The following is a 15,636-nucleotide window of genomic DNA, read 5'->3' as shown; positions in this document are numbered from 1 at the left end:
TTCTTCAGTGCAGATTTAGAGCGTGGCACATACCAGCAGAGTTTTGATGTTGTATGTTAGGTGATATGTGGTAACATGTTGCAATAAATTTGCCCTTATGAAGGGACCCGCGGAGAGAGAGACGCAGTCTAGTCTCTCCGCGGGTTGATTCGGGACGGGGGAAGTGGCGCGCAAGGCGCCCGATTGGACAGAAGGTAAGTGGGGGCGGGTTCTCTAGTTAGGTTTATAAGGGGGGGTGGAGGGTGGGGTCGGCCCTTTTGCGTGCCGACTAGGAGGGAAGGAGGTGTAATTTAGGTAGGTTTAATTTAGGTAGAGTTACGCCAGCTAGGCCCCAAAGCAGCGTGGGTGTTGCCCGGTTGCCAGGGAACCGAGGCGCGACCGGGAAGGAACAGGTGAGCGCCGGAGGAAAGGGGGGGCGGCCCCGCGGGCAAGTTTCTCGGCTTTTTCCAGCCGGGAGGTGGGGAAGCCACTCCTTGGGCTGCAGCGGAGGGAGCCGGCCCCTCGGGCAATTTCAAATTCATTTTAACGCGCGGAGAGCGCGCAGGGCAGCACGAGGCGGCCCCCTGGATCGAGGCCAACTCTAGGAGGCCGCGTTAATTTTTGGGAAGGCCGACTGAGGCAGGCCCAGCGGCACCAGCGGCCCCCACACCCCCGAGGGGGCCCCCCAGAAGGGGAAAAAAGCGAATAGGGCGGCGTGGGGCCCCATAATAAAATATAAAATAATAAATAAAAAAAAATACATATATTTTTGTAAGGCCTTGGGAAAGGCAGATTCAGCCCCCTTCCCCCCCCCCCAAGCGAGGGGCCACTGGGAGTAGCATTGAGGGCAGGACAGCTCAAAAAAAAAAAAAAAATATATATATATATACACATATTTAAAAAAATAAAAATAATAGCTGTTAAATACTCACCCCGGGTTATTTATAAAAGTCATCAGATACATCCTCCCAGAGCCCGGGGAAGGGAGAACAGGACCATATTAGGACGGCGTTGGGCCGGGTCGGCGGGCGGTATGGCCACAGGTCACGACGCAGAGGCAGTGAGGGCTGCGCTGCGCATACTCGGCGAAGCAGGCAGGGCAGATTTGCTCAGGCTAGGGGTTTTAGACCAGGCTTGGGTCGGGATGGCATGCCCCACCAGGGCGGCATCGGGCAGGGTCGCGGCCGCAGTTGCGGCCTGTGAGTCTCAGGAATCCGAAGGGGAAAAAGATGAAGGGCATATACCCCCCGGACAGGGCACGTCGGAACAATCACTTCACGGTGCGCAGAGCCCGCTGATGTTTGGAGAGGGGACACAAGCTCCCCAGGCTAAGGGCACAGACAGCGCACAGGCAGATTTGGACCCCGCTGGCCCGGGCAGGCAGCAGGGGGGGCCGGGTTTGAAAGGCAAGGCAGAGAGGCAGAGCAGCCCATACCAGGGACTAGCGGGGTTTGCGCCCCCCTAGATTTGTCATACCACAGAGGGGAGGCCCCCAACACAGGTTGGTCCGGGGCGCCAATCAAGAAAAGAGGCAAGTACGCCGGGAAAAACAGGGGAGGGCCGGGGAGGGCCAAGACGGCACCCGCCAGGCTAGGGGGGGGAAAGTTAAGTCACCACAGGAACCAAGGGCCGTGGTGAGCCAGAGTTCGCACACACAGGGGAACTGGGACCAGGCAGATACCTGGGACCTAGAAGCCAGAATCAGGGAACAGCGTAGGGCGGTATTGGAGACAGAGGCCAGGTGGGCACAGCTGTGCAAAGACAGGGAAGAGGTGAGTGCCAACAGCGAGACAACTCCTAATACTAGAGAGGCCAGCGGGCAACCAGGTATGCGGCAGCCAGGGCAAGAGAGAGGGACCTGGGTATGGGTGCCGCAGGTAAGAGGAGAACAGGGCCAGGAGGCTAGAGCGGCCGAAGGGTTAGTCGGCGCGGGGAAGCCCGGTGACGCAGACGGTCACAGGGTCAGCAAGGCAGCAATGCTAACGACAGAGGTTGGCAAGAGGAGGTACACGCCGACTGGGCGCAAGACGGCCCAAACGCGTTGGCACGAAGCGCTGGAGGGGTCTACGGCGGCCTTCTCCATACCGAGGGACCGAGGACAACGTCAAGAGGACACGCTTTATGCGGGCAGGGAGGCAAACGAGAGTGCCTCAACCAATGTGAGAGATGTGGGTCAAAGCAAAGGCCAGTGGGAAGGCGAAGATGATTTGGAATTGGATTACGAGGAGGAAGGGGATGAATGGGAGGACGGTGAAATACGCGATTGGGAGGTGAGCGCTGTGAAAAAGGGTGGGGGGCGAGGGCACAAGAGCGGCGCAACCTCTTCTTCGTGCTCTGTTTTGCAGGTTACGGCTCCGCTGGAAGGCCCCACTGGTGTTCGGCAATTTACGCCGCGTGGCAGAAGCCAAAAAAGAATACCAAGGAGTTTTGGAGACACTGCTGGAGGTAAGAATTGGTGGTCAGTGTGGGGTGAAGGGAGCGGGACAACAAGGGAGACTAACACGAAAAGGTCCATTGGGGTGGGAGAAGGGTCAGTCGTAGAGAAGGCAGGTGACAGCGACATTCAGAAGACTGTAGAGAACAAAGATAAAGAAGGCACCGCCACGAGTGGGACGGACACAACAGGGAAGGCGGATACAGGAGAAAAGACAGGAGACGACAAGGAAGGGGGAGGGCACAGAAAGAGATTGCCGTACATGGGTTTAGCCATGCCACTAGGCTCGCATGTGGCAGAGAAAACAAAAAACAAAATATGGAAACACGAATATGTAGATGTGTTTAAACTGTTACACAGGGCATACAGGCAAAGGAAGGTGTCCAAAGAGGAAGAATGGGAATTAGCACGTAGGCCCCGGGTACCGATAACAATGGACAACTGGACATCGGCCTTTTTGATATTCGCCAGTATATACGGCGAGAAATACCCGGACAGGGCCATTGCACTTTTTAAATACATGGATATAATTAGGAAGGCCCAAATGCATTTCGGAGGTTTTGCATGGCTCAGTTACGATGAGGAATTCAGGGCCCGGGTGAGTGTCAATCCGGAAAAACCATGGGGTGACGTGGACCCCGAATTGTGGATGCAATGGATGGCATCGGCACAGACAGCGGCGTCCACTCACACCGCGAGTGGCCTGCCAGTGACTTACAAGCCCTTTCAAGCTCGCCCCGCCCAGCGAGGGGCGGGCAATACCACTAAGACAACAGGGACAACGGCAGGGGCTTGTTGGAACTTTAACAAAGGTTTTTGTTCCAGGGCACAATGCAGGTTAAAGCACGACTGCTCCAAGTGCGGGGGCCGTCCACCAGTCACCCAATGTTTTTCCTTGTCCAGCCCAGCTGAACAGTGGAGGGCCGCCAGAGGGAGAGGGGGACATGGCACTCCTGCGCAAAAAGGGGCCTACACCAGTTAGACTGGAATTCCTGTTACCATGGTTACATAGATACCCAGGCATGGAAAAAGCGCGTCTACTCGAATGGGGTTTTAGAGAAGGTTTTAGAATAGGTTACCAGGGCCCTCGGCAACGGAGATGGGCTGACAATTTGCGGTCAGCCAAAGAACGCCCACAGATAGTACAGGACAAATTGGCGAAAGAAGTATCGTTAGGCAGAATAGCAGGCCCATTCTCCAGGTGGCCAAGTGACACCTTGATGATATCCCCCTTGGGAGTGGTACCCAAAAAAGCACAGGGGGAATTCCGGTTGATTCATCATTTGTCTTGGCCGGAAGGGAAGTCTGTCAATGATTTTATTGCCCAAGAGGACTCTAAAGTAATTTATGCGTCAGTTGATGATGCGATAAAGCTGGTCCTAAAATGTGGCAGGATGGCGGAATTGGCAAAATGTGACATTTAATCAGCTTTTAGACTGCTCCCTATTCATCCAGCAGATTTCGACCTTTTGGGCATGCAGCTGGACGGCAACATATACGTGGACAGGGTGCTGCCCATGGGCTGCTCGATATCATGTGCTCTTTTCGAGACTTTCAGCACATTTTTACAATGGGTCTTTGTGAGGGCGAGCGGACATAGGTGGGTGACACATTACCTAGATGATTTCCTATTCGTGGGGCCAGCGGCATCTGGGGCGTGTGGGCGGGCTCTGGATACTTTCCAGAGGCTGACACAACAGGCAGGTGTGCCTTTGGCTCCAGAAAAAACGGAGGGCCCTGTGCCGATTTTGACTTTTTTGGGCATTGAATTGGATACGAAAAACCTGGTCGCACGGTTGCCAGCGGCAAAGGTGGGAGAAATGCTGGTTTGCCTAGCGGAGGTACGCACCTTGCATAAAATGGACTTGAGAACGGCTCAGAAGCTATTAGGCTACCTTAATTTTGCATGCAGAGTAGTTAGGGGAGGTAGAACTTTTTGTAGGCGTTTGGGACTTTCCATGTCAGGTGCTGTACTTCCGCACCACAGGTTAAGAGTATCATTGACATTACGAGAAGACATTAGAGTATGGGAGATTTTTCTGAGACATTTCAATGGAGTGCCGATGTCTTTTGGGGAGTCAGACACGGTATGGCAAGTACAAATATTTTCAGACTCGGCAGGTGCATCAGGTTTTGGTTTGTATTGGGACGGGAGGTGGTGTGCGGAGTCATGGCCGGCATCTTGGATGCATCAAGGAAGAAGCATTGCGTTTTTGGAGTTTTTTCCCCTTTTAGTTGCGCTGGCAGTGTGGGGACAAGAATTAGCTAACAGGACAGTGATTTTTCAGATAGACAACATGGCAGTGGTAGAACTAGTCAATAGACAGAGAGCAAGGGACCTCAGAGTTTTGCGCTTGTTGCGCCAGTTCATGTTGTTATGCCTATCTCTGAATGTTATTTTTAAAGCTGCGCACATACCAGGGATTTACAACGAGATTGCAGACTCACTATCTCGTTCACAGTGGCGGCGTTTCCGCGAATTGGCACCTGGAGCGGATCAGATCAAGACTGTGTTCCCGGCAGACATCTGGGAATGGGGGGCATGATGATCACGGGGCTGGTGGAGATGTCATTAGCAGTATCCACGCAGCGTAATTACAGAATGGCATGGTTGGAGTTTCAATCTTTTGAACAGTTTTGGGGCAATTTTTGGGCACAAAGCCTGCCAATGCTGGAAGCCAGGACTAGACGTTTCGTGCTGTTTCTGATCGGGGAGGGTTTATCTCCAGCCACAATTGGGGGGAAATTGGCAGGCGTGTCTTTTTATGGCAAATTGTTTTTCGGTAATGACCCAGCGCGCAATGATTTATTGGGTAAAATGCTGAAAGGATGGAGCAGGGTTAGAGCGAGCGGTGACAAGCCAGCAAGGGAACCCATTACGTTCGAAATGTTGGTAGAGATGGTACAGGTGCTACCAGTTTGTTGTAGGGATGACTACGAGGCGAGTTTATTTAGGCTATGTATGTTGTGGATGTTTTTTGGAGCATTTAGAGTATCAGAATTGTTGGGGGTGGGGAAAGAAATCGGGGTACGAAGGAAAGAGGTATGCGTGCATAGAGATAGGCTGGGGATATGGCTAAGACGGTCAAAAACCGACCAGCTGGGGAAAGGCAAGTGGATATGGTTGAGAAAAGGGGGTGTGGAGTTAGCTTGCCCGGTCGAGGAATGGGTCATTTTCAAAGAGAGATGGCCAGGGGCACGTGAAACAGGGGTTTTTATACATGCGTCAGGGAAGAAGCTAACGAGTTATCAACTTTTACAAGTTATGAGGATGGCCTTAGGAAGGATAGGGCGGCGCGCAGGTGACTATGGAACACACTCATTTAGGATTGGCGCAGCAACTGAGGCAGCACATTTGGGATGGGATTGGGCAAAGATCAAGGCTATAGGGAGATGGAAGTCTAGGTGCTGTGAGAGATATGTTAGGCCTTGAAGAACACGGAGCGGATAGAAGGAAGAGAAAGGGGGGGAGGGGGGTTTGTATATTTCAGGCATTTGTTACAATGTTTTTTCTTTACAGGCTGTGTGGCCGGGCCAGAGACGGGAAAGATGATGACATGGTTGGTCGGCCATTCGTTTGTGCACTGGGCAGCGAAATTCGCAGAGAAGCAGGTTTACGGCAGATCATTGGGACTGCCCAGCAGAAGCCATGAAGTGCATTGGTGGGCCAAGAGCGGTATGAGGTGGGGGAGCCTGCTTCCATTTATCACGAGTAACTTGCCTCAGTGGGGATGCCCAGATTTGTTATTGATACATCTGGGGGAGAATGATCTGGTGAAGCTATCGGGGCTCACTTTGATTCAATTGATGCAGAGGGATTTGGAACTTTTAAAACAAAAACTATATGGAACATGCTTGATATGGACGGAATTTGTGCCGAGAAGGGAATGGAGAGGGGCGATCAATCATGGAGCCATAGAGCGGGCTCGGAAAAAATTGAACAGAGCTATGAGAGTCTTCTGCTGGGCCCAGGGGATTAAAGTTTTGAGACATGGAGACATAAAAGAACAAGAACAAGTTTTGTTTCGAGACAATGGGGTCCATTTATCTCAGTATGGTATGGTATATTATATCACAGAGTTGAGACTGATGCTAGAAAGCGCATGGGGTACAAATTTGTGTACCCGGAAATAGGGGGGGTGGGGCAGCGAAACGCCTCACGGGTTTCTCTGGTTGGCAGGAGATGGGGAGGGTGGAGAGCCAGGTGCGGGCTTGTCCACCCTTCCAGGGGGAAAACAAGGAGGTGAAGCATCAGAGCAGGGAGGGGTAGGCTACAGGCAAGGAAGGCATGGGCGGAATAGGGGAGCATATACAGCAGGAAAATTGAAGGGAGACATTTGAGGAGAAAATGAAGGCAAGGGAGTTTTGTAAAAGTTAAAGTCTGCTTTAAAGATATGCAGTTAAAAGTTTTAAAGTATTGTTTGTGTTTAAATCCTGTTCTAATAAAATGACCTTTTACACCAACAAGAGCGTCACGTATGTATGTCCCGATGAGGGGTAAGAGATAGAAACATCCTCATTAAGAGCAAATACCTGCTGCCACAGGCTGGTATCCAGTTAGTGTTTTCAGAACATTAACCCAAGGTATGCAGCATGTTTGTGTTCCTCTATCGCAGTAAAAACAGCATTACGGAACTGCGAGGGGGTGGCGCAGCGGGCCCATTAGGTAGGGGCGGCTTACAGGTCTTTACTGCGCGCTCGTGCCCGTCCATCACTGTTAACAGCTCAGAGGAGGGCTGCTATGGTGTGGTGACGCAGTTCTTTTATTAGAAAGCAGACGGCCTAGGACCCACTAAAAAGATAAAGTCTGCACAAATAGGTCGGCGCAAAACAGAGGAGAATACAGCCCAAAGGAGGACCGGGATGACCCCATAAAGAGCGCATTTGGTGGAAAAATCAGCTGGAGCAGCAGTCCAGATTAGTAAAACGGATCAGTATGAAACAAGTGATATCTACAGCGACACCGACGGCGAACGCATGAGATCGGGGAAGTCATGGCAGCAACCAGCCAGTAAGGCACGCCCGACAAATGCCTCGGACTCACCTAGCGAAAAAAACAAAATACAACGCAAGATGAAAGACTTGTTGCAGACTGTGCCCGACAAGGAAATCGTGTTCTCCTACTTTATGAAGATCAATCGCATCAGAAATTCTCCTTCTTAAAGGACCCAATTGCCGCAATATGCTCCATGCTAGAAGAGGCATGTGGCTTACTTGGCCCAATTAATCCCCAAATAGTAGAAAATGACAAGAGCATGGATGATCGGGGCCTCCTGGAAGAAACTACTTTCATAGAACCCACTGGCATAAAGCAGCCAGAATCTCAACAGTGAGACATGGCAGACAAATCAGGAAAGTTTCATTCACTGGGACCTGTTCATTACGGCAAAGTAGCACAAGTAATGGCCCAGGTACACGCCAGCTCGTCTCCTCAAAAACAAATAAACCAGAGGTAATCAAGGATGTCAAGTTAGCACCCATTAAGAATTAGGAGGTTTAAGCTAAGGAGGGAGACAATGAAGAAGATATGAATATGAAGAACCATAACAACAAAAGGGCTCAAGAAACCCCAAAAATGTTTCTTGGAACCAGGCTCCTTCAATATCAAACAATTCAGATTGCCTACAAACCCTGGAACAAAAAACAAAATACCATCAGCCCCTGAGCATCAACCTTGGACCAGGCTCATCTTTCTCATCCACCGCGCCTGAAAGGAATAACCAGGAAACCCCTCTAGAATCCCCAAGGCAGAGAAGTAGCCTGGATAAGAAGGGTTAGAGTGCAGTCACCCCACCATGTGAAAAATCAATTCAATCAATGTATCCCAAACTGACCTCAACAGCTAATCCTGTGTCAGGTCACAGAAATGGTGAAAAAGGATCAGGCATAAAAGAAGGTCGCCAACTTTCATCACCTCTTACGATTTCTTCTACAGTGGAAATATACTCTCCCTCACCAGTGGGCAAGTGTCCGTATCCCACAAAACAGTGTGGGGAAAACTGGATAGCCTCTTTACAACAATCAATTGAAATATTGAATTTTCAATCAACGAGCTCGATGTGCAGATAGAATTAATGAACGTGATGGCAGAGCACACTGGGTATTATTCAGAAGCTGGACTCGTAAGCAAGCACTCATCACTAGAGTACAAGCAACATATTCACCATCCACTAGTAACTTTCTCATGTGGCCCAATAATTGACAAACCTGCATCGCTCCATGATATACTGGCTGCTATCCTACAAGCAAAAAGGCCAGCCATAAAGAGCGACCAACATAACAACCAAAATATCTGAGTCCAGAAGGAAGGATAGCTAAAAGATCTGGCAGGAGAGGCTGCCCATTTGCAGTAGAAGCCTAGTGTGTAATTCTCAAATAATGAGGATGAGGTTGGTGTGGTTACAACATTCAGCAACCAGAGTTCATCCAGGTCACCGATTACCCCGAGCACGGCTTTGGGCATTTTAATCAAAAGACAACAAAAGCGGGCAAGAAAGGGAAGATACAAGCAACCAAGATCAATGGAACAAGATTTCAAAAACATCTATCTAATGTTCATTAAACACAGTAAAATAGATACGGACAAATCAGTCACAAAAGTAACACCCGCAGGTGCTAATGTAGGAGGGCGGTCACCTTCAGTGCTTCCCCCTTCACCAAGAATGTTAACAGAATCATCTGAGAGAACAAAAACAGTCAAATCGGATCATGACATAAGGTCAACTATCACTCACCCAAACCTGAGCACGGGAAAATAGGTCTTGCCAAGCAATTAAATCCAATCACAAGAGATTATTTTGTCAGCTAAAGAGGACCACGGGACAAGACTAAACTACAGCCTAACTCCATTGAGAACAAATACCAACACCAAAAGAGGAGAAGTTACAGACAAATCGGGGTTAAATCTGGGCAAAAGTCCCAGACTCTTGGATGCATCTTCCAGCAATCAAGGGAAAAATTCCATGGATAATTGGAAGTCAGTATTAATAACAACGAAAGGGCAGGATCAAGTTTGCTGTACACAAAGCATAGAGGTGCCCGTTAATTACATTCAACTAGGTTGGCTCAACAAGTAGGTAGTAGGCCTATTCAAAACAAAGATACCTTGGAGCAAATAATACAGATCGGGGTGGACAAGATACACCATGTACTAAAAACTCACTAGATCCTCAGAGTCTTGTGGATTCATCCAGCAGTATCAAGTATAGTCAAACAAAGCTTTTTTTCAGCCTGAATATCCATTCCAAGGTCCACAGGACACACTGAACAGAGGAAACCTGTTAAAGCTATTCAGGGAGATTCCGGAATTAGGAGTCATTTCTCCATCAGACCTATTAGCAGTGGCATTTTGGCCAGAAATTACTCGATTGGCGGGCAAGTATGGAGGCCGCCACATATAAGGGGAGGCACAGCTTAATTCAGTACAAACTCATTGAAACAGAAAAGCAGGACTGGACCTGGATTTCTTTAATCCTGGATACCCACCGCTCCTGATGGCAAACCGCAGCAAGAAGGAAGATACTCTTACAAAAACACAATTCCACAAAATGTAAAACAGTAGCAGACCAGTATTTGCTCATGGAACGTCCATGGGTTTGGAGCAATGCTGCAAGATCATGAGACTGAATCATATCTTCAAAAAATTGACTAGATTTTACTTCAGGAGACTTGGAAACTAAAGCAACTCCTTTGGTTGGCTTTATGGAACATCATACACCAGCAGTAAAAACTGCAACGCATGGCCACCCAAAGAGGGCCATATCCATATACATCTCCACAAAGTATAAGTGGTCGTTCGAAGTCATCGACTTGGGAGTGAACTGGCTTCATGGTATAGAAATTATTAGCAAAACTGAGATGCCGGAAAGACATGTCCTGCTCATAAATAATTTATATATTCAGCAGATAAAGCAAGTAAACAAGAAAAGATGATGTTATTAATGAACACAATAAAGCTACTGCATAACCTTTTCCAGTGGGTGGCTATGCTCATCTCAGGGGATTTCAACACTCATTTTTGCAACCATTGATCAAGGACATCTATTAAGCTCAGGAAGTCTCAAGACCCAATAGAAGCACCAAACTTCCTAAAATTGTTGGAGGAATAGGGGCTGATGACCATAAATGGGAAATCAATCGGGTGGCCAAATGCATTGGTCAAACAAAATGTGGGATTTTGGGCCAAATAAAGCTCTCCTGTTTAATTTTATTTACGCACGAAACACCGTACCATATTCTTGGAAGGGAAGTATCTTCCACCCAATATATAAAAGTGGAAGTCATTCATCTCCAGCCAATTACATGCTGATCACTCTGACAGATGTGGAAGCATAAACCTACACCTCTTGCATTCTACAAGACCCTTTAGCTTGGTCGGAAAAGAACCATCTGATACCAAAAACACAAACAGGGTTTAGGGTGGGAATGAGAACTATAACCAATCTAGCAACCCTGGGGATTTAGACGGAAATAACAATAAGGAGGAAAACGTGGTTATTTGCCTTTTTTTATAGACCTTAAGTCACAATTTAACCGGATGCCATGCGGATGCCAATGGGCAAAACTAGAAGAATGGAAATACCAGAGATCAATCTCAAAGCAAGTATAACCCTGTATACTGACACATGGGCCCAGGTGAACATTGGAGACAGTAGTGAAGTGACATCAGATATATACTGTTAGACTTTTCATCCTTGGCGTGGTCTCCCTTAACTTTTTGCCTCTGTTCCCCAGGTTGTTGATGTGTGCTGGACTCTGATTTTACTGTTTTGTTACTCTGGGCACTTTACCACTGCTAACCAGTGCTGAAGTGCAAGTGCTCCTGTTTAAAATGTGTACGTAATTGGTTCTCCATGATTGGCATATTTGTTTTACTGTTAAGTCCCTAGTAAAGTGCACTAGAGGTGCCCAGGGCCTGTTATTCAAATGTTACTAGTGGGCCTGCAGCACTGATTGTGCCACCCACACAAGTAACCCTGTAATCATGTCTCAGACCTGCCACTGCAGTGTCTGTGTGTGTATTTTTACACTGTAAATTCGACTTGGCAAGTGTACCCACTTGCCAGGCCTAAACCTTCCCTTTTCTTACATGTAAGGCACCCCTAAGCTAGGCCCTAGGTAGCCCCAAGGGCAGGGTGCAGTGTATGGATAAGGTAGGACATATAGTAATGTGGTTTATATGTCCTGACAGTGAAATACTGCCAACTTTGTTTTTCACTGTTGCAAGGCCTGTCTCTCTCATAGGATAACATGGGAGCTACCTTTAAATATGATTAAAGTGTAGATTCCCCTAGAGTAGATGGACATGTGGAGTTTGGGGTCCCTGAACTCACAATTTAAAAATACATCTTTTAGTAAAGTTGATTTTAAGATTGTGCGTTTGAAAATGCCACTTTTAGAAAGTGAGCATTTTCTTGCTTAAACCATTCTGTGACTCTGCCTTGTTTGTGGATTCCCTGTCTGGGTCAGTTTGGCAGTTGGGTTGTTTTTCACCTCACACTAGACAGTGACACAAAGGGAGCTTGGGTGTAACCTGCATTTCCTGATTAGCCATCTCTGCTAGGAGGGAGGGGTGGAGTGGTCACTCTCATCTGAAAGGACTGTGCCTGCCTCTGACAATGCAGGCTCCAACCCCCTGGTGTGTGTCTGAGGCCTTGCCTGGGCAAGGCAGGATTTCACAAGTAGGTGTGAGTCCCCTTTGAAGAAAGGTGACTTCAAAGACTAAAATGGGTATAAGAAGGGCACCCAAATCTACAGACTTTAGAAACACTTATGGAACCAAGAGGAACCTCTGCCTGGAGTAGAGCTGATAGCTGAGGAAGAAGTGCTGCCCTGCCTGTGACTGTGCTTTGTGGAGATTTCCTGCAGTGCTGCTTCTGCCAGAGTAAGAGGGCAAAGACTGGACTTTGTGTGCCTTCCATCTTGTGAAGAAATCTCCAAGGGCTTGAGTTAGAGCTTGCCTCCTGTTGTTTGAAGTCTCAGGGACAGCAAAGACTTCTCTCTGCCAGCACCTGGAGTCTCTGGAGAGACTCCTGCTCTGACAAGTGGTTCCCTATCCAGTTCCTGGGCCCTTGAAAAGAAACCTGGTGGAAATCGAAGGAAATTGACATCGGATGACTCCGGACCGACGCCGCTGCTGAATCCGGTGACGCCGCCTGCACCCGATGCCGTAACCTTCGCTGGAACGCGATGCTCTTCGCAGGCCCGCTGCCGCTGAAGTCCGCGACTCCGTGGAAGTCGCCGCACCACGTCGTGACGACGCCGCTCGAAGTGCACGGATTCAACGTTTCGCACAGACGGCGCGATCCCCGACTTCGCGCATAGGCTTGTTTTCACTCTTCACCAAAGGTACTGTACTTGGGGGTCTACACGACTCCATGTCCGGCACCGGTGGTGTCGGCTTGTTGGGAACGACTCCGTCACGACGCCGTGTTAACATTTCATCGAAGCATTTTTGTTTCTAAGCGCTATTTTTGAGTTTAGTCTTTAAAAATTCATAACTTGACTTGTGTATGTCGGATATTTGTCGTTCTGGTCTTGTTTTGTTTAGATAAATATTTCCTATTTTTCTAAACCGGTGTTGTGTCATTTTGTAGTGTTTTCAGTAAGTTACTGTGTGTTGGTACAAATACTTTACACCTAGCGCTCTGAAGTTAAGACTACTGCTCTGCCAAGCTACCAAGGGGGTAAGCAGGGGTTAGCTGAGGGTGATTCTCTTTTACCCTGACTAGGGTGAGGGTCCTTGCTTGAACAGGGGGTAACCTGACTGTCAACCAAAGACCCCATTTCTAACATTGGTGATCAGCGGTTGGGATTTGGACTTGTATTTGTACTTGACATACAGTAATTAAGTGTACACTACTGTTTGAGTTCAGACCACTATGTGACCACATACTACTAGTCTTGTGATATTTTTTATTTCTATTTGGACTGTTTTCGCTCTGCATTCATTTTTTTTTCTTGCTGATTCCTTGATTGACTTTCTTTGGAATTTAATTTGGGAACTTGTTTTTCTGCCTTTGGAACTTTACACTTGTTTATGAGTCTTCATCATGTCCCATACTGGAGATGCATCAGTTGGAGCTGACTTTGACCTTGAGAAATTGGAGAGTTAAACCAAAGCTCAGTTGAAGCAGTTCTGTGAAAGTTTTGACTGTCCCATTAAGAGCTCATCCAGGAAGGAGGAGCTGCAAAAGGCGCTTAGGGCCTGGGTGACAGCCAAGAGCACTGAAGGGCACACAGAGGATGAGGGAGATGAGGAGGATGAGGAAGAGTGTTCAGTGCACAATGGTATTGTGGGTGGGCCTGTTATGTCCAGGGAGAAGGTCTCCAGGGCAGGTAGCAGTGTCTCATCCAAGGGTCTGACACCTGAGGAGTTACAGGACAGACAGTCAGAAAGGGAGTACCAATTGGAGCAGAGGAGGCTAGCCCTTGAGGAGAGGAAGTTAGCAATGGCTCATGGGCTTAGCTTGAGAGAGATGGATCATAGAAGCCAGTCCAGTAGAGATGGTGGCAGCAATCATACAGTGCAGCCTGAGAGGAGGGTACACATCCCAAAAGACTTTGTGGGGGATTATAAGAGGGAGTATGATATCTACTTGTGGTTCAAGGGGTATGAGTCAGCTCTCCACATGAACCTGGTCCCTGAAGCTCATTGGGGGGCAGCCCTGTGGAAGCATTTTGAGGCAGAGGGGAGGGACACACTGACAGCCTTAGGGGATGCTCAGGATCTCACCTACCCTGTCATGAAGGAGGCCTTACTCACCAGGTATGGTCTCACCCCTGAGCAGTACAAGGAGAAGTTTAGATCCTACAAGAGAAAGGAATCCCAAACATGGTTGGAATGTGTTGATTCTTTTTGCAGGTCACTGGATGGTTGGGTGAAGGGTAGTAAGGTAAACACGCATGAGGGGCTTTACAATTTAATTGCTTGGGAGCACTTGTATAGTTTATGTTTTCCAGAGCTGCGCCAGCACCTCATTGACAGCAAGCTGACTGACCCCAGGAAGCTTGCACAGGAAGCGGACCACTGGGAGAGCACCAGGGTCCAAAAGAGGTATGGGGGAGACCACGCCAAGGGTGGGCAGGGTCCCTCTCAGAAGAAAGGGGGGGTAAGGGCAAACAGGGGGAGTTCTCTAAAGGGCCCCAAACTGATTCCCAGGGTAAGGATTCCCAACCCCCCAGTGAAAAGAAGCCATGGTTGTCCAAAGGGAAGCCAGCGGCAGGTAGTCCCCCACGTAAGTGCTATGCATGTGACCAGGTGGGTCATGTGAGGGGGACCCCAAATGCCCCATAAGTACACCGGCACCCACTGGTGCGCCGTCCCAGGGTTTGGCTAGTGTAGCGCTTGGGTAGGAGTTGGTTTCAGGTGGGTGGGAACCAGCAGAAATGACCCTTGTCTCACTAGGGGACAGTGAGATGGTCCAGAGAAACCTAGTGCCTGATAACACTAAGAAGTACAGGCAATGGGTGACCATCAATGGACAGAGGGTGGAGGCTCTGAGAGACACAGGAGCCAGTGTGACTACAGTGAGGAGTCACCTTGTGTCTGAAGAGCAGATTGATCCCCGGGTACTTCACCAAGTAGTTGCGGTAGACAACTCTGAGCGCCTCTGCAGAGTGGCGCAGGTTCCCTTTGAATGGGGGGGGGGGGGTCTCAGGTTCCTGGAAAGTAGCTGTGAGTCCAACCATGCCTGTTGATTGTTTGCTAGGCAACGACCTGGAGGATTCCCCTTGGAAGGAGGTGGAACACAGGTCTCACTTGGAGATGTTGGGTCTGCCTGGGTGGGTATTCGTATCCACCCGGTCTATGGCAGCCAATCAGGGTAGTCAAGAGCCCCTGGAGCCTGAAACAGTGGCCCAGGGGACCGCCAAGAAGAGGAAGGGCAGGGGGCGCGGGAATCCGGCCCCAGAAGTTCCCACGGTCCGGGAGGAGGCTACAGGGGAACAGGTGGCTGAACTGGGGGAGGTCCCTGAGCTGTCGCACTGGCAGCAGGAAGGGGGGCCCACCAGGGAAGCATTCTGTGCAGCACAGAAGTCATGCCCTACTTTGGAGGGTTTGCGGGGGCAGACCAGGCGGCTGGCAAGGAGCCAGGATCACACCTGATTTATTGGGAGGATGACCTCCTGTATAGCGAGCCTAAGGTTCCTGAGCCTGGGTCAGCCCATGTGCTGGTGGTACCCCAGTGCTTCAGGGCCTTCCTACTGGGGTTGGCTCATGATGT

General features: G+C 49.2%; 1 protein-coding gene across 1 annotated transcript; it reads left to right on the top strand.

Moving 5' to 3' along the window:
* The first annotated feature begins 692 nt into the window (after positions 1 to 692).
* LOC138292963 (uncharacterized) lies at positions 693 to 6,871 on the top strand. Its single transcript, XM_069231861.1, has 2 exons — positions 693 to 2,424; positions 5,934 to 6,871. Exons 1-2 carry the CDS (start codon positions 1,809 to 1,811, stop codon positions 6,545 to 6,547), a joined length of 1,230 nt encoding a protein of 409 aa, XP_069087962.1. The 5' UTR covers positions 693 to 1,808; the 3' UTR covers positions 6,548 to 6,871.
* The last annotated feature ends 8,765 nt before the right edge of the window (positions 6,872 to 15,636 follow it).

Source organism: Pleurodeles waltl, chromosome 4_2 (genome assembly GCF_031143425.1).
Source record: "Pleurodeles waltl isolate 20211129_DDA chromosome 4_2, aPleWal1.hap1.20221129, whole genome shotgun sequence".
Classification (NCBI taxonomy): Eukaryota; Metazoa; Chordata; class Amphibia; order Caudata; family Salamandridae; genus Pleurodeles; species Pleurodeles waltl.
This window is presented reverse-complemented; position numbering and strand designations above follow the sequence as displayed.